We start from the raw sequence: 19,386 nt of genomic DNA on the forward strand, positions 1-19,386 counted from the left end.
ACTCCAAGTGTTGTACAATTTGTCCTGAGTACGCCGATACCCCATACGTGGGGTAAACCCCTGTTTGGGCGCATGGCAGAGCTCGGAAGGGACGCCATGTCGCCTTTGGAGAGCCCCTGATGTGCCTAAACAGTGGAAACCCCCCACAAGTGACCCCATTTTGGAAACTAGACCCCCCCAAGGAACTTATCTAGATGTGTGGTTTGCACTTTGAACCCCCAAGGGTATGTGCACACGTTGCAGTTTTCCTGCAGATCTGCACCTTATTTTTCCCCCATGCAGAAACGCTGCAGATCCGCAAGTGATTTACAGTACAATATAAATCAATGGCAAAAAAAATGCTGTGCTAATGGTGCAGAAAAATCTGCACGGAAAATGCAGCACATTCAAAGAAGGACCATGTCAATTCTTTTTGCAGATCTGCTGCGTTTATGCACCCATTCCATAACAGAAATCTGCAGGGGGTAAAAAAAAGGAAGACATCCGCACAAAAATCTGCAACGTGTGCACATACCAAAAAAAGGCGCAGATTCTGACCTGCGTTTTCTGCCAGAAGCTGCACAGAAAATTCCACAGTAACATCTGCAACGTGTGCACATAGACCAATTGTTTCACTAAGTTTATAATGTAGAGCTGTGAAAATTAAAAAAAACATTTTTTTCCCACAAAAATGATGTTTTAACCCACAATTTTTAATTTTCCCAAGGGTATCCGGAGAAATTGGATGGCAAAAGTTGTTGTGCAATTTGTCCTGAATGCGCTGATATTGCATACGTGGGGAGGAACCACCGTTTGGGCGCATGGCAGAGCTTGGAAGAGAAGGAGCGCCATTTTGGAATTCAGATTTTGATGGAATGGTCTGCGGGCGTCCCGTTGCATTTGCAGAGCACATGATACCTAAACAGTAGAAGCCCCCCACAAGTGACCACATATTGGAAACCAGACCCCCCAAGGAACTTATCTAGATTTCTTGTGAGAACTTTGAACCCCCAAGTGTTTCACTAAAGTTTATAAAGGCAGAGCCGTGAAAATAAAAAATCAATTTTTTTTCCACAAAAATGATTTTTTAGCCCCCAGTTTTGTATTTTTCCAAGGGTAACAGGAGAAATTTGTTGTCCAATTTGTCCTGAGTACGCTGATACCTCATAAGTGGGGGTAAACCACTGTTTGGGCGGACGGCAGAGCTCAGAAGGGAAGGAGCACAGTTTTACCTTTTCAACGCAGAATTGGCTGGAATTGAGATCAGACGTCATGTTGCGTTTGCAGAGCCCCTGATGTGCCTAAACAGTGAAAACCCCTAATTCTAATTCCAACCCTAACACACCGCTAATCCCAACCCTAACCCCAACACAGCCCTAATACCAACCATATCCCTAACCACACCCCTAACCCTGACACACCCCTAACCCAACCGTAAACATAATCCTAGCTCCAACCCTAACTTTAGCCCTAACCCCAACCCTAAGGCTATGTTTCCACTGTCCCAATGCCTTCAGTATCTGTTGCGGATTGGACGCTGCGTACAACCGCAGCATCCAAATGTTACAGCATAGTGGAGGGGTTTTTATTAAATGCAGTCTCCACTATGCATGCAGGGCTGCATCCGGCGGCCTGCGTAACCGGACATGCGGCACGTCTTTCCAGACCGCAGCATGTCTATTTATCTTGCAGAGGCGCTCCGTCTCCACAATATAAATAACACAGTCTATAAATACGATACAGTGATTCCGCATGTGTTCAATGAACACATCCAGAATCACTGCGCGTACAAGGGGGGGGGGCGCTTTGGGCGGAGCGGGGTATCAGCTGTGTCCAAAGCGCAGGGATTCCTGATGATGGAAACATAGCCTAACCCTAATGGAAAAATGGAAATAAATATATGTTTTTTATTTTATTATTTTTCCCTAACTAAGGGGGTGATAAAGGGGGGTTTGATTTACTATTTATAGTGGGTTTTTATAGCGAGTTTTTATGTTTGGCAGCTGTCACACACTAAAAGACGCTTTTTATTGCAAAAAATAGTTTTTGCATCACCATATTTTGAGAGCTATAATTTTTCCATATTTTGGTCCACAGTCATGTGAGGTCTTGTTTTTTGGGGGCAGAGTTTACGTTTTTATTGGTACCATTTTCGGGCACATGACATTTTTCGATCGCTTTTTATTCCGATTTTTATTAGGCAGAATGAACAAAAAGCAGCAATTCATGAATTTCTTTAAAATATATTTTTTACACATGCTAATATTTTTTAAAACTTTTTTACATTGTTCCAGGGTGGGACATCACTACATAACTATAAAACATCATTATATAAAGTCAGATCGCTGATCTGACACTTTGCACAGCATTGTGTCAGATCAGAGATCTGACAGACAGTGCAGGAGGCCTCTCAGCGCCTGCTCTTAGCAGACACTGACAAGCCAGCTCCCTGCAGGACCGGAAGGACCCTGTGGCCATCTTGGATCCGGGGGCCTGCAGGGAGGAGATCCTCGAAACAACGCGATCACATTGCGTTGTTCTGAGTGTCTCAGGGAACCACGCAGGGAGCCCCCTCCCTGCGAGATGCTTCTCTATGCTATCGGAATGCTGCGATCTTGTTTGACAGCAGTGTTTCGGAGGTTAAAGTGCTGGGAGCGGTCTGTGACTGCTCCTGGCACATAGTGCCGGGTGCCAGCTCGCTGATAGCCTATGACGTTACTATTCCGTCCATGGGAATTAGGGCCAGGGTCTCATGGACAGAATAGTACGTCCAATGGTAGAAAGGGGTTAATATAATTATAAATAAGATAATTATAAAATATATCGATATTAATATGAAATAGAATTAATTTTGGCATATTGGTTCGGCCCTCCACAACAGTCACAATCTCTCATGTTGGCCCCTTGGGAAAATTAATTGCCCACCTCCGTTGTAGTTCCATCTTTGTATCACTTTTATAACAGTGTTATGATATGTGAAGCTATAGTGATCTTGCACCTTTCACCTTTCTTGTATAAAGAAATTATTTTCTTTCTCACTCCTTGTAACATTTCTCTTCCATATTGTGCCATTGATGACAACATGAAATTGAAAGGGGTTTTCTTAGTTGACTATAAAATGACGTTAGTTAACAATCTGCTGGGCTCCTGTTTAATGAGTAATTAGACTTACCTGTGGTTGAATTCTTGTTAATTAGAATCTTGAAGTCTAAATTTTAGCTTTGCATCTCAGGCTTTAATTGTGGGGTACTCATTTTTACAACATTGTCTTGAATAAATTTGTAAGGAAAATTACTTTTATAGATGTGCAATTTAAATATTGCTTGCAATCAATGGCCCACATTTATGGGAGCATTAAGTATGATGGTTTCCCATAGAAAATGCGGATTCTGAAAGGAAACAAAGATTTTCTGACAAATCTGTTGGGTTGTACTCATTTATACTAAGAACTGTATTTCTCTTTTTGAACTTTGTCGTCACTACATTTTTCAAGAAGATACCCCTTACAACCATATGAATCTCTATCTGTGACTTCAAGCTAAATTTAGTTATTTGCCTGGGAGTGATCGATGTGACATTCCATAACGATTGGAGACATTCTCACTTAGACATCCACTTTAATTTCTTTTCAGACATTTATAGCAGGATAAAAGGGAGAAGCTAATCGGGAACAGGAAAAGACCACTCCAAGCTCAGTGTAAACAAACTTACTTTCTCTCAAAGAAATGGTTTTGGATAATCGAAATTGTGAAAAGGAGTAATTCACAAAATGAAATAAAAAAATGAAAAGCCTTAATAATGATTTTGTTATACAAGCTGCATCCATACACTGTATCAATGGCAGCCATATTCTTTCTTCAAATATTTCACTGTAAAGTAAAAAAACTGTTTAAAAACAATATTCCAATTAAAAGTTTACTTTGGGTATGAAAAGGTCTCATATAAAACTTTTCTCCTATATATTTGCCAAGAAGTCTGTCTAGACCTCAGCTCAAGTTGTTCCCCACCAAGCAAATCTGAGACTGTTTAGTTTTTCAGAAAAATGTTGTTAAAATTGAAAATCTCTTCATACAAAGTGAAGTCTTTGATGTACAACAAGCCCCGAATTACTTGTAAAATTTTTCCCACAATGCAAACAAGAAAATGGCTTTTCTCCTGTGTGAGTTCTTTGATGCAACAAGAGATTAGCTCTCCGGTTAAAGACTTTGCTGCACTCAAAACAAGCAAAGGGCTTCTCTCCGGTGTGAATTTTCTTATGTCTAATGAAGTTTGACTTATCGTTAAATCTTTTGCCACATTCTGGACACACAAATGGCTTCTCTCCTTTGTGAATACGTTCATGTGTCAGCAGCTGGGAATTATTGGCAAAACATTTGCCGCAGGCTGCACAAGAAAATGGTTTCTCTCCTTTATGAATCATCTGGTGGATGAAAAGACTGGATTTCTCATTAAATTTCGCATCACACTCCAAACAGGAAAACTGCTTCCCTTCCATGTGGAAAACTTTATGTCGGACCAGTTCCGCTTTGCTGGTGTAACGCTTCCCACAATCATAGCAGGCAAAGGGCTTCTCCCCGGTGTGGGTTCTTTGATGAATTAGAAGATTAGCTTTGCGATTAAAGCCTTTTCCACACTCGCTGCATGAAAACGGTTTCTCCCCAGTGTGGATTCTCTTGTGCCTTCCAAAGTTTGATTTGTCATTAAAGCTTTTTCCGCATTCTTGACAGACAAAAGGTTTCTCTCCCCTGTGGATCCTTAGGTGAGTTACCAGATGAGAGTTACTCTTAAAAGTCTTGCCACATTCTGAACAACTAAAGGGTTTTTCTCCTGCATGAATCCTTAAATGTATTAAGAGATGGGAATTACTAGGAAAGCACTTGCCACACACCGAACAGACTAGCGGAACCTTCCCTCGATGCAATCTTCTATGTATAACCAAATCATTATTTCTAGGAAAACACTTCCCACATTCTGTACATTGGTGCTGTCTACTTCCCAATTTTGGCTGGCTTTTAACTCCAGGGTCTTGAAAATATTGGTCATGTCTGTAGCGAAAAGAATTTAAAGTTGGATTTTGAGTCAACTGCAGCATTTCAGAGTTATAATTGGGATCAAGGTGAAAATCCTGATAAATATTATGGTTTACTACGGTAGGATAGTGATGGATTCCTGAAGTCTGTCCATTGTCTTCAAGGGCTTAAAAAAAAAAAAAAAAAGTGAAAAAAAAACGGTTAACATTAAGTAGTAATATAATCCTGACCAACGCATACAGCTAAAACTTCCATTTAAGGAGAATCTGTCAGAAGTATTTCACCCCAAACTATTTATATGCACATGTGGCTCTTTCAAACACAAGTCCAGCAATGCTTTTACGTGGCCAGTCTGTTCCTTAGTTGCTGAAAAATCATTGCTTGAATTGACATGCAAATGAAACTTAGGCTACTTTCACACTAGCGTTAACTGCAATACGACGCAAATGCGTCGTTTTGCCGAAAAGCATCCTGCAAAAGTGCTTGCAGGATGCGTTTTTTCAGCATTGACTAACATTTGCGACGCATTGCCACACGTCGCAACCGTCGTGCGACGGTTGCGCCGTGCTGTGGCGGACCGTCGGGAGCAAAAAACGTTACATGTAAAGTTTTTTGCTCCCGACGGTCCGCTTTTTCCGACCGCGCATGCGCGGCCGGAACTCCGCCCCCACCTCCCCGCACCTCACAATGGGGCAGCGGATGCGCTGGAAAAATGCATCCGCTGCACCCGTTGTGCGGCGCAGGGAACGCTAGCGTCGGTGACCTCGGCCCGACGCACTGTGACGGACCGAGCCCGACGCTAGTGTGAAAGAAGCCTTATGGTAAATCTGAGGCCTCTGTACTCCTTGCCCAGCATGGTTTCCTCCTGCTTGACTGATTGCCTCACACATCATATAGGCTAAGGAGCTGTCAGACAAGCAGGAAAAGGCTGTACTGGGTCAGGAGTAGAGCTGGAGTGACAGAAGCTTCAGATCTACCATAGCTTATCAGTCTCATTTGCATGTCAACTGAAACACTGATGTTTTAGCAATGAAAGAACCGACTAGCTAAGGTACTGGCACTTGTCATTAAACTTGGACTTGTCATTAAAAGAGCTACACAGACGTATAATTGGGATGGTTTTGGGGGTAGAAGATTAAATCCTGCTGACAGATTGACTTTAAAGTGGATCTGTCACCAGATTTTACAATACAAACTGGATACATTCTCAAATAGATCTCTTACTGCTCTATTACTGGTGTACTTAATTTATGGCTGCCGTCACACTGGCAGTGCATTTGGTCAGTATTTTACATCAGTATTTGTAAGCCAAAACCAGGAGAGGAATAAATAGAGGAAAAGTATAATAGAAACATATGCACCACTTCTGCATTTATCACCCACTCCTGGTTTTGGCTTACAAACCCTGATGTAAAATACTGATCAAATACTGCTAGTGTGACGGCAGCCTAAAAGCAATGCCAGAATCTACTATATAATTGTCTAAGGGTCACTTCCATCTTTCTGTCTGTCCTTCTGTCTGTCTGTCTTTCTTTCTTTCTGTCTGTCACGGATATTCATTGGTCGAGGCCTCTGTCTGTCATGGAATTCCAAGTCGTTGATTGGTTGTGGCAAAACGGCCACGACCAATCAGCGACGGGCACAGTCCGGCGGAAAAATGGCCGCTCCTTCCTCTCCGCAGTCAGTGCCCACTCCATAATCCCCTCCAGTCAGCGTTCACACAGGGTTAATGGCAGCGGTAACGGACCGTGTTATGCCGCAGTGTAATGCACTCCGTTACCGCTGCTATTAACCCTGTGTGACCAACTTTTAACTATTGATGCTGCCTATGCGGCATCAATAGTTAAAAGATCTAATGTTAAAAATAATAATAAAAAAAAAATCGTTATATACTCACCGTCCGTCGGCCCCCAGATCAGAAACAGGCCTTCCCCGCTTCTCGAGACGCTCCGGTGACCGCTCCATACATTGCGGTCTCGCGAGATGATGACGTAGCGGTCTCGCGAGACCGCTACGTCATCATCTCGCAAGACCGCAATGCATGGAGCGGTCACTGGAGTGTCGGTAATCGCTTCGCCTGGATGCGGGGCCAACAGAAGGTGAGTATATAACTATTTTTTATTTCAATTCTTTTTTTTTAACAGGGATATGATGCCCACATTGCTATATACTACGTGGGCTGTGCTATATAATGCGTTGGCTGTGCTATATAATGCGTGGGCTGTGCTATATAATGCGTGGGCTGTGCACTGTAATACGTGGGCTGTGCTATATACTACGTGGGCTGTGCAATATACTACGTGGGCTGTGCAATATAATACGTGGGCTGTGCAATATACTACGTGGGCTGTGCAATATACTACGTGGGCTGTGCAATATACTATGTGGGCTGTGCAATATACTACATGGGCAGTGCAATATAATACGTGGGCTGTGCTATATACTACATGGGCTGTGCAACATACTACGTGGGCTGTGCAACATACTACGGGGGCTGTGCAATATACTGCGTGCGCTGTGCTATATACTACGTGGGCTGTGCTATATACTACGTGGGCTGTGCAATATACTATGTAGGCTGTGCAATATACTATGTGGGCTGTGCAATATACTATGTGGGCTGTGCAATGTACTACGCGGGCTGTGCAATATAATACGTGGGATGTGCAATATAATACGTGGGCTGTGCAATATACTATGTGGGCTGTGCAATGTACTGCGTGGGCTGTGCAATATACTATGTGGGCTGTGCAACATACTACGTGGGCTGTGCAACATACTACGTGGGCTGTGCAACATACTACGTGGGCTGTGCAACATACTACGTGGGCTGTGCAATATACTGCGTGGGCTGTGCAATATACTACGTGGGCTGTGCTATATACTACGTGGGCTGTGCTATATACGTGGGCTGTGCAACATACTACGTGGGCTGTGCAATATAATACGTGGGCTGTGCAATATAATATGTGGGCTATGCAATATAATACGTGGGCTGTGCAATATACTATGTGGGCTGTGCAATGTACTGCGTGGGCTGTTATATACTACGTGGGCTGTGCAATATAATACGTGGGCTATGCAATATAATACGTGGGCTGCTATATACTACGTGGGCTGTGCTATATAATACGTGGGCTGTGCAATATAATACGTGGGCTGTGCAAAATACGTGGGCTATGCAATATAATACGTGGGCTGTGCTATATACTACGTGGGCTGCTATATACTACGTGGGCTGTGCTATATAATACGTGGGCTGTGCAATATAATACGTGGGCTGTGCAAAATATGTGGGCTATGCAATATAATACGTGGGCTGCTATATACTACGTGGGCTGTGCTATATAATACGTGGGCTGTGCAATATAATACGTGGGCTGCTATATACTATGTGGGATGTGCAATATACTACGTGGGCTGTGCAATATACTACGTGGGCTGTGCAATATACTACGTGGGCTGTGCAATATACACTATGTGGGCTGTGCTATACACTACGTGGCCTGTGCTATACACTACGTGGCCTGTGTTATACACTATGTGGGCTGTGTTATACACTACGTGGGCTGTGTTATACACTACGTGGGCTGTGTTATACACTACGTGGGCTGTGTTATATAATGCGTGCGTGGGCTGTTATATACTACGTGAGCTGTGTTATATTCTACGTGGGCTGTTATAAACTACGTGGCTGTGTTATATGCTATGTGGGCTGTTATACACTCTGTGGGCTGTGCTATATACTACGTGGCTGTGCTATATACTCCGTGGGCTGTGCTATATACTACGTGGCTGTGCTATATACTACGTGGCCTGTTATATACTACATGGCCAGCCGCGAACAATCAGCGACAGGCACAGTCCGGCTGCGAATTGGCGCGGGATTTGAACCACGCTTCGCTAATTGGTCACGGCTGGCCGAATCCTGTGTATTCAATGTATTATTCTAAAATCTTCATAAATAAACTACATACATATTAATAATAATAAATAATAATAATTTTATTTATATAGCGCCAACATATTCCGCAGCGCTTTACAACTTATAGAGGGGACTTATACAGACAATAGACATTACAGCATAACAGAAATCACAGTTCAAAACAGATACCAGTAGGAATGAGGGCCCTGCTCACAAGCTTACAATCTATGAGGAAAAGGGGAGACACGAGAGGTGGATGGTAACAATTGCTTTAGTTGTTTGGACCAGCCATAGTGTAAGGCTCGGGTGTTCATGTAAAGCTGCATGAACCAGTTAACTGCCTAAGTATGTAACAGTACAGACACAGAGGCTATTAACTGCATAAAGTGTATGAGAACATGATGGAGGAACGTGATTATGTTGTTGTTTTTTTATTAATAGGCCACACAGGGATAGTTAGGTTAATGCGTTGAGGCGGTAGGCCAATCTGAACAAATGAGTTTTTAGGGCACGCTTAAAACTGTGGGGATTGGGGATTAATTGTATTAACCTAGGTAGTGCATTCCAAAGAATCGGCGCCGCACGTGTAAAGTCTTGGAGACGGGAGTGGGAGGTTCTGATTATTGAGGATGCTAACCTGAGGTCATTAGCAGAGCGGAGGGCACGGGTAGGTTGGTAGACTGAGACCAGAGAGGAGATGTAGGGTGGTGCTGAGCCATGGAGTGCTTTGTGGATGAGGGTAGTAGTTTTGTACTGGATTCTGGATTGGATGGGTAGCCAGTGTAATGACTGGCACAAGGTAGAGGCATCGGTGTAACGGTTGGCGAGGAGTATGATTCTGGCAGCAGCATTCAGGACAGATTGGAGTGGGGAGAGTTTGGTAAGAGGGAGGCCAATTAGTAGAGAGTTACAATAGTCCAGACGAGAATGAATAAGTGAGACAGTAAGAGTTTTTGCAGAGTTGAAAGTAAGAAAAGGGCGAATTCTGGAAATGTTTTTGAGATGCAGATAAGAAGAGCGAGCCAGTGATCGGATGTGGGGGGTGAATGAAAGCTCGGAATCAAGGATGACTCCAAGGCAGCGGGCATGTTGCTTTGGAGTAATGGTGGAACCGCACACAGAGATGGCAATGTCAGGCAAAGGTAGGTTTGTAGAGGGAGAGAACACGAGGAGTTCAGTTTTTGACAGGTTCAGTTTCAGATAGAGGGAGGACATGATGTTAGAGACAGCGGTAAGACAATCACTGGTGTTTTCTAAAAAGGTCGGCGTGATAACAGGAGAAGAGGTATATAATTGGGTGTCGTCAGCATAGAGATGGTACTGGAAACCAAATCTACTGATTGTTTGTCCAATAGGGGCAGTATACAAAGAGAAGAGGAGGGGGCCTAGGACTGATCCTTGAGGAACCCCAACAGTAAGGGGAAGGTGAGAGGAGGAGGAACCAGCAAAACAAACAGTGAAGGATCGGCCAGAGAGATAGGAGGAGAACCAAGAGAGAACGGTGTCCTTGAGGCCGATGGAGCGGAGCATAGTGAGGAGGAGCTGATGATCCACAGTGTCGAATGCTGCGGAGAGATCCAAGAGAATTAGCATGGAATAGTGACCATTAGATTTAGCTGTTAGTAGGTCATTAGAGACTTTAGTGAGGGCAGTTTCAGTAGAGTGTAAAGAGCGGAAACCAGATTGAAGAGGGTCGAGAAGAGAATTATCTGAGAGATAGCGGGTAAGACGGGAGTGGACCAGGCGTTCCAGGAGTTTAGAGATGAAGGGAAGATTAGAGACAGGTCTATAATTAGCGGCACAATTTTGATCGAGGGAGGGCTTTTTAAGTAGTGGATGTATGATGGCATGCTTAAATGAGGAGGGAAAAATACCGGAAGTGAGGGAAAGGTTGAATATTTTTGTTAGGTGAGAGGTGACAGCCGGGGAAAGGGACTGGAGGAGATGCGACGGAATGGGGTCGCTGGTGCAAGTGGTCGGGCGAGAAGATGCAAGGAGCCTGCTTACTTCTTCTTCTGTAACTGGTTCAAAGTCAGAGAGTGAACTAGATGCAGTGGGGGAGGGAGGACAGTGCTTGGTATGAAGAGATTGGGAAATGATTTCCTGTCGAATGTGGTCAATTTTTTCTTTGAAGTAATTGGCCAGATCGTCAGCGCGGAGATCTGTGGTTGGGGCCTGCTCTCTTGGGTTGAGTAGGGACTGGAAGGTGTCGAAGAGACGTTTAGGGTTATTGGACAGCGAGGTGATGAGGGTGTTGAAATAGGTTTGTTTGGAGAGGTGAAGGGCAGAGTTGTATGTTTTTAACATGAACTTATAACATATTCTAGAATACCCGATGCGTTAGAATCGGGCTACCATCTAGTGCAGATATAATCGTTTATGAAAGTTTCTCTGTCTAATATTAAAATGATACTTTTATGAGCTAAAAATTCCCATTTTTATTATAGGATTATACGGTCATTCTGACATGAATATTCAAAGTAAGCACACCAGTCTCATCAGGAAAATGTATGCAGTTTGTCTTGTGAAATTTTCTTTAACTCCATAGTACTATGGTAGGCATATTTTGCGACTTAAAGGGCAAGCTATTTTCTGCTCATGTTGGTTAAACAGCTCAATCTTTTGCTATGCATTTAGAGATTTTTTCCATTTTATTTTTTTCTAGACAACTAGGGCTTTATTTTTATACTATTATGCCACACACAAGCTCACACATTTCCTGTGACCAGTTTTGTTGTTGTTTTTTTCTTCCCTTCTTCAGCGGTCACGTGGTACCGCTCATTAAAGTAATGAATATGGACTCCACTCCCACAGGGAGAAGCTGCTGCGCTGACCACCAAGGGACATGCAGGGACCGTGTCAGGAGCGCCGGGAGCAGGTGAGTATGTCATATTTACCTTACCTCGTTCCACCGACGCTCCGTCTTCCCGTCCTCTTGCTATGACTGTTCAGGTCAGAGGGCGCGATGACGTATTACTGTGCGTGCCGCCCTCTGCCTGAACAGTCAGTGCGGAGAGACGGGACGCTGAGGAACAGCGGGCAGCGACAGGAGGTGAGTATGTCGTTTTTTGATTTATTTTTTTTTTAGTGCAGCAGCAGCAGCATTACATGTGGCACAATGCTATATGGAGCGTCTATGGGGCCATAACTGCATGGAGCATTATATGGGGCATGTACGGGGCCATAACTGCATGGAGCATTATATGAGGCATGTATGGGGCCATAACTACATGGAGCATTATATGGGGCATGTATGGGGCCATAACTGCATGGAGCATTATATGGGGCACGTATGGGGCCATAATGAACTGCATGGAGTATTATATGGGGCATCTATGGGGCCATAAATAACTGTATGGAGCATTATATGGGGCTCCTGATTCAATATGGATATTCAAAAACACTTAACCTACTGATGTCTCAATTAATTTTACTTTTATTGGTATCTATTTTTATTTTTGACATTTACCAGTAGCTGCTGCATTTTCCACCCTAGGCTTATACTCGAGTCAATAAGTTTTCCCAGTTTTTGGTTGCAAAATTAGGGGGGTCGGCTTATACTCGGGTCGGCTTACACTCAAGTATATACGGTGAGTGGAAAAAAAATTCCAAATTTTGCTATTAAAAAAAAAAATTGTGCAATTTTCTGATACCCGTAGCGTCTCCATTTTTCGTGATCTGGGGTCGGGTGAGGGCTTATTTTTTGCGTGCCGAGTTGACATTTTTAATTATTCCACTTTTGTGCAGATGCGTTCTTTTGATTGCCAGTTATTGCATTTTAATGCAATGACGCGGCAAAAAAAAAACGTAATTCTGGAGTTTCGATTTTTCTTGCTACGCCGTTTAACGATCAGGTTAATCCTTTTTTTATTGATAGATCGGGCGATTCTGAACGTGGCAATACTAAAAATATGTGTAGGTTTGATTTTTTTTTTTTATTGTTTTATTTTGAATGGGGCGAAAGGGGGGTGATTTGAACTTTTATTTTTTTTATTTTTTTCATATTTTTAAAAACTTTTTTTTTTACTTTTGGCATGCTTCAATAGTCTCCATGGGAGGCTAGAAGCTGCCACAACTTGATCTGCTCTGCTACATAGAGGTGGTGCTCAGATGTAGCAGAATTACTGCATTGCTATGAGCGCCGACCACAGGGTGGCGCTCATAGCAATCTGGTATCAACAACCATAGAGGTCTCAAGGACCTCTATGGACGCACCGATGACCCCCGATCACGTGACAGGGGTCAGCGGTGCATGGATTTCCAGCCCGATGGCTGGAACCGCATTAAATGCTGCTGTCAGAGTTTGACAGCGACATTTAACTAGTTAATAGGTGTGGGTAGATCGCGATTCCCTCCATGCCTATTGCGGGCACATGTCAGCTGTTCAAAACAGCTGACATGTCCCAGCTTTGATGCGGGCTCACCGCCGGAGCCCGCATCAAAACAGGGGTACCGACATCGGACGTACTATTCCATCTGATGTCAGTAAAGGGTTAAAGAATTTTTTTTCTGTTAGGAAGTTAGAAGTGTTAAAAGTTGACCAGCGATTTCTCATTTTTCCAACAAAATATACAAATTTTTTTTAGGCACCACATCTTATTTGAAGTGACTTTGAAAGACCTGTATGACAGAAAATAACCAACATTGACAGTATTCTAAAAACTGCACCCCACAAGGTGCTCAAAACCACATTTAAGAAGTTTATTAACCCTTCAGGTGCGTCACAGAAATTTTTGGAATGTTTAAAAAAAAAAAAAATGAACATTTAACTTTTTTTCACAAAAAATTTACTTCAGATCCTTTTTTTATTTTACCAAGGGTGACAGGAGAAATTGGACCCCAAAAGTTGTTGTACAATTTGTCCTGGGAAAAACTATTGTTTGTGCGCACTGCAGGGCTCAGAAAGGAAGGAGCACTATTTGATTTTTTGAATGCAAAATTATCTGGAAACATTAGCAGATACAATGTTTGGCTTGGACAGCCCTGATGTGCCTAAACAGTGGACAAATGACCCCATTTTGAAAAATAGACCCCTTAAAGAATGTATCTAGATTTGTGGTGAGCACCTTGAACTCACAGAAGTTTATACCATTGGGCAATGAAGAAAGAATACCGTATATACTCGAGTATAAGCCAAGATTTTAAGCCCAAATTTGTGGGCTGAAAGTGCCCCTCTCGGTTTATATTCGAGTCATGTTCGTCGGCGGGTGAGGGGGAGAGAGGACTGTTGCATACTCTCCTGCTCCTGGCGCTCCTAACGCTGTCCCAGCCTGTCCCATGGTCTCCGGCGCTGCAGCTCTTCCTCTATTCAGCGGTCACGTGGTACCGCTCATTAAAGTAATGAATATGGACTCCACTTCCATAGGGGCGGAGCAGCATATTCATTACTGTAATGAGCGGTACCAGTGACCGCTCATTACAGGAAGAAGCTGCGGTACCGTGGGACAGGCAGGGACAGCGTCCGGAGCGCCGGGACCAGGTGAGTATGTCATATTCACCTGTCGGCGTTCCATTCGCTGGGCGCCGCTCCGTCTTCCCGTCCTCTTGCTGTGACTGTGCAGGTCAGAGGGCGCGATGACGCATTAGTGTGCGCGCCGCCCTCTGCCTGAACAGTCAGTGCGGAGAGACGGGACGCTGAGGAGCAGCGGGCAGCGACGAGAGGTGAGTATGCAGCAGCAGCATTACATGTGGCACAATGCTATATGGAGCGTCTATGGGGCCATAAAGAACTGCATGGAGCATTATATGGAGCATCTGTGGGGCCATAACTGCATGGAGCATTATATGGGGCATCTATGGGGCCATAAAGAACTGCATGAAGCATTATATGGGCATCTATGGGGCCATAACTGCATGGAGCATTATATGGAGCATCTATGGGGCCATAACTGTATGGAGCACTATATGGGGCATCTATGGGGCCATAACGGTAAGGAGCATTATATGGGGCATTATATGGGGCCATAACTGCATGGAGCATTATATGGGGCATCTATGGGGCCATAACTGCATAGAGCATTATATGGGGCATCTATGGGGCCATAACTGTATGGAGCATTATATGGGTGTCATGTCGGACACTGTCCAGACCAGGTCGTCTGACAGACAGCGGTAATTCCGCGTTTGACCACTGTTTGCTCATTGGCGTCGGCTAGTTTTCGTCTGGCTGCTCCGGGGTTAATTTATCTGATCCTCGGATTGGAAGCTGGGCCATGCCCATTTCCTTTAAATGGTTCTCCTGATCTTTGGGCGTCGCCGATTATAGCTTCTGTCTTATCCGTAGTTATCTCGGTCCGGAGTGGAGAGCTGGTTGTTGGAGAATCGTTGCTGGTGGTGTATTTTCCTTTGTCTTATTTACTCCTTCCTATATTTGTATTTATTTTGCCCTGCACCTTTATTGTGTATTCCTGATTGACTGCAGCGTGGTGTATATTTTCCTTTATCCTTGTTTGTTATAACTGTGGGTATTGGTCTATTGCATTCACTGGGTGGTGGGCGGTGGTGCTCAGTCTAGGGCTGAAACAGGAGTCAGGGTGAGGGTGGAGGCCTGAACATGCACACCTTCAGTGTAAACTTCAGGTAGAGGGTCAGACAGGGTTTCCCTAGTCTGAGGGAAATTGCAGGGGCCCGGGTTATTAGCTCTCGCCCTCCTTATATCCCCGTGACAATGGGGCCATAACTGCATGGAGCATTATATGGAGCATCTATGGGGCCATAACTGCATGGAGCATTATATGGGGCATCTATGGGGCCATAACTGCATGGAGCATTATATGGGGCCATAACTGTATGGAGCATTATATGGAGAATTATATGGGGCCATAACTGCATGGAGCATTATATGGAGCATCTATGGGGCCATAACTGCATGGAGCATTATATGGAGCATCTATGGGGCCATAACTGCATGGAGCATTATATGGAGCATCTATGGGGCCATAACTGCATGGAGCATTATATGGGGCCATAACTGCATGGAGCATTATATGGAGCATCTATGGGGCCATAAAGAACTGCATGGAGCATTATATGGGCATCTATGGGGCCATAACTGCATGGAGCATTATATGGAGCATCTATGGGGCCATAACTGCATGGAGCATTATATGTGGCATCTATGGGGCCATAAAGAACTGCATGGAGCATTATATGGAGCATCTATGGGGCCATAAAGAACTGCATGGAGCATTATATGGGGCCATAACTGTATGGAGCATTATATGGAGCATCTATGGGGCCATAACTGCATGAGCATTATATGGAGCATCTATGGGGCCATAACTGCATGGAGCATTATATGGGGCATCTATGGGGCCATAAAGAACTGCATGGAGTATTATATGGGGCATCCATGGGGCCATAAATAACTGCATGGAGCATTATATGGGGCTCCTGATTCAATATGGATATTCAAAAATACTTAACCTACTGATGTCTCAATTAATTTTACTTTTATTGGTATCTATTTTTATTTTTGACATATACCGGTAGCTGCTGCATTTTCCACCCTTATTGACTCGAGTATAAGCCTAGTTTTCCCAGTTTTTTGTTGCAAAATTAGGGGGTCGGCTTATATTCGGGTCGGCTTATACTTGAGTATATGCGGTAATTAAATTTTTATCAGTAAAATGTTGTTTTAGCCCCAAGTTGTACATTTTTCTAAGGGCTAATACAAAAAATGAATCTCAGAATGTTGTAAAAATGTATCCTACATGCTCCAATACCCTACATATAATTGAGAAATACTTTTCAGGCATAGTGCAAAGCTCAGAAGGGAAGGAGCGCCATATTATAGTGCATATTTTACTGTTCTGGTTTGCTCGCGCCACGACCCACTGGGAGAGCCCCTGAGGTGCCAGAACAGCAGAACCCCCATAACAGATCCCATTTGACAAACTACACCTCTCAATGAATTCATCTAGGGGTGCAGTGATCACAATGACACCACGGTATGTCACAGAATTTTATACCATTGGGCAGGGAAAAAATTAATAATTTACATTTTTAACCAGAAAAATGTTGTTTCAGCCCCAGATTTTACATTTTTACATGGGGAAGTGGGTAAAAATGGCACCATAACTTGTCCCACAATTTCTACTGAATGTAACAATATCCCAGACATGGTGGCTTAGTCATACAGCGAGACTCGGGAGGAACAGAGCGCTATTTGCCTCATGGAGTGCCTATTTTCCTACAATAGTTTGTGGACTCTATATAGAGAGCCCCTAATTGCTAGAAGAGTGGAATACCCCCCCCTCAAGTGACTCCAGTTTGGAAATTATACCCCTTTCTGAATTTATCTATAGGTGTAGTGATGATTTTGACTCCATGGGTGTTTTCCAGAAACAAGCAGCAGCTAATATTGCTGAGTGAAAATTGCAAACTACCATTGGAGTGCCCAGTATGCTGTAGTGACCAGTACATTATGCCCAACTCATACTTCTGGAGACATGCCCCTGTGAATTAGGCAGGCTATCATCACTACAGGAATGCCAAATATGTGGGCGCTAAACGTGGTTAAGGTACACTGTGGGGCTCAGGAGGGAGAGGGGGCATTTGGATTGGGGAGCGCAGAATTTGTTGGATTTCTTTTGGGGAGCGAGGAGCCACAGCGCTTTTCCAGAGTACTTGTACTACCAGTATCATGGAAGTCCCCTATATTTCTGTTAACAGATGACGGACCTGAGTGGGAACTTGCTTTTTTATGGACTGAGTTGCAGCCTATATTGGGAACATTTTACACAATATTTGGGATCACATTTATCCGTCGCTCTACGCTGACCACTTACTTGGAGGTTTCCATTTAAATCTCTGAGTAATGCAGATGAAACCCCCCGAGGAATCTATTCACTATGATGAGGCAGCAGAGTTACTCTGGACTCCATCTGGCCTCTGTTCAGTGGTGTCCTTTTTTGAGAGGTGCACAAAACTGTGACCGACGGCACTTTTATGCACGTCTAAGAAGACGGACTCTGCCGGATCATAGGCCAGGCAGCGTCCACAGTGCCTCCATCTGCCTCATTATAAGGAATCTTCCGCAATATGTTCCATCTGAATCACATATTTCAGACATTTACATGGAGACCCCAGTGTAAGCGCTCAGCACAGAACGCAAGATAAATGTTCGCCGAGCCTTACTGTGGGAGGCAGAATGAAAAAGATCAACAGCAGGTGAAGAATTGGTTTTGTTTTTATTATTATTTTTATATTGGTTTGGCTGCTGTCACTCTTAAAGATGCTTTTTTTATGCAAAAAATAGTTCCATATTTTGTGAGCTATAATTTTTCCATATTTTGGCTGACAGTCATGTGAGGCCTTGTTTTTTTGCACGAAGAGTTGCTGTTTTTATTGGTACCATTTTTCAGGCACATGACATTTTTTTACGCCTTTCTATTCCTATTTTTGGGAAGCAGAATAAACAAAAACTAGCAATTCAGGATTTTTTTTTGGGGTGGGGGAGGGGAGGGTTTTATGCCATTCCACATGTAGTAAAATTTATAAGACCGATTTATTATTTGGGTCAGTATGATTGCAATGATAAACACATTTATATTGTTTTCTTTATGTTTTGGTGTTTTTACTCAATAAAAAATTTTATAGAAAAAAAATATATATTTTGCATTGCTTTATTCTGGGAGTTATAACATTTATTTTTACTCTGATGAAGCTGTATGACGACTGGTTTTTTTGCAGGACAAGATGATGCTTTCAGCTATACCATGCTTATTTACATTTGCTTTTTTATCGCGCTTTATTCCACTTTTGGTTGGCGGTATGGTGAAAAAGCATCATTTTTTACCCAATTTTCTTTTTTATGGTGTTCACTGAAGGGGTTAACTAGTCTGACAGTTTTATGGAGCAGGTTGTTTCGAACATGGCGATATCAAACTTGTACTTTTTTGTTTACTGATTTTACATAAAAATATAAATTTATCAGTACAATGTATTTTTTAGTATTATTTTTGTATTTATTTATTTTTTAAATATTTTTACAACTTTTTAACTTAAACTTTCAATCCATTACTTTCGGATTCTCCTTCATGGCTGCTGCAAACACACAGCGTGCAGCCATTAAGAGTTTGTTTAAAGGGGTTGTCCCATGAACAAAAGTACATTTTAATTAATAGATCATAGAATAAAAATAAGTTCCACAATTGGATGTATTACAAAAAAAATGTTCCTGTCAATGGATAATCTTATAAACGTGCCTTTGTGTAATGGATGTATATGACCTGGCAATAACTTGGTTGGATACACCACAGCTCCTGCTCAGTGGAGGAAGCAAAAGGAGTATACAGACATTACAGCATGGGATCAGAGCTGGTTATTTCTGTGAGGTAAATCAAGTTTTTAAAACAGGCAGGGAAATGTTTTTCCTTGCAGAAAGCAGTAGTTGTGATCCCGTGCTATCCAGTCTGTATCTTCTGTTTTGCTTCCTCCCCTGCCCAGGAG

At 43.1% G+C, this 19,386-nt stretch overlaps 1 protein-coding gene across 2 annotated transcripts in view; it reads right to left on the bottom strand.

Annotated features, from left to right (window-relative positions):
* Positions 1-3,576: 3,576 nt before the first annotated feature.
* Positions 3,577-19,386, bottom strand: part of LOC143767150 (uncharacterized) — a 104,387-nt gene continuing 88,577 nt past the window's right edge. For both annotated transcript variants that reach the window (XM_077255192.1, XM_077255193.1), the window contains exon 9: positions 3,577-5,175. In XM_077255192.1, coding sequence (XP_077111307.1) covers positions 4,046-5,175 — 1,130 coding nt within the window. In that variant the 3' untranslated portion in view covers positions 3,577-4,045. The remainder of the gene's footprint in view (positions 5,176-19,386) is intronic.

This window comes from Ranitomeya variabilis, chromosome 4 (assembly GCF_051348905.1).
Source record: "Ranitomeya variabilis isolate aRanVar5 chromosome 4, aRanVar5.hap1, whole genome shotgun sequence".
Classification (NCBI taxonomy): Eukaryota; Metazoa; Chordata; class Amphibia; order Anura; family Dendrobatidae; genus Ranitomeya; species Ranitomeya variabilis.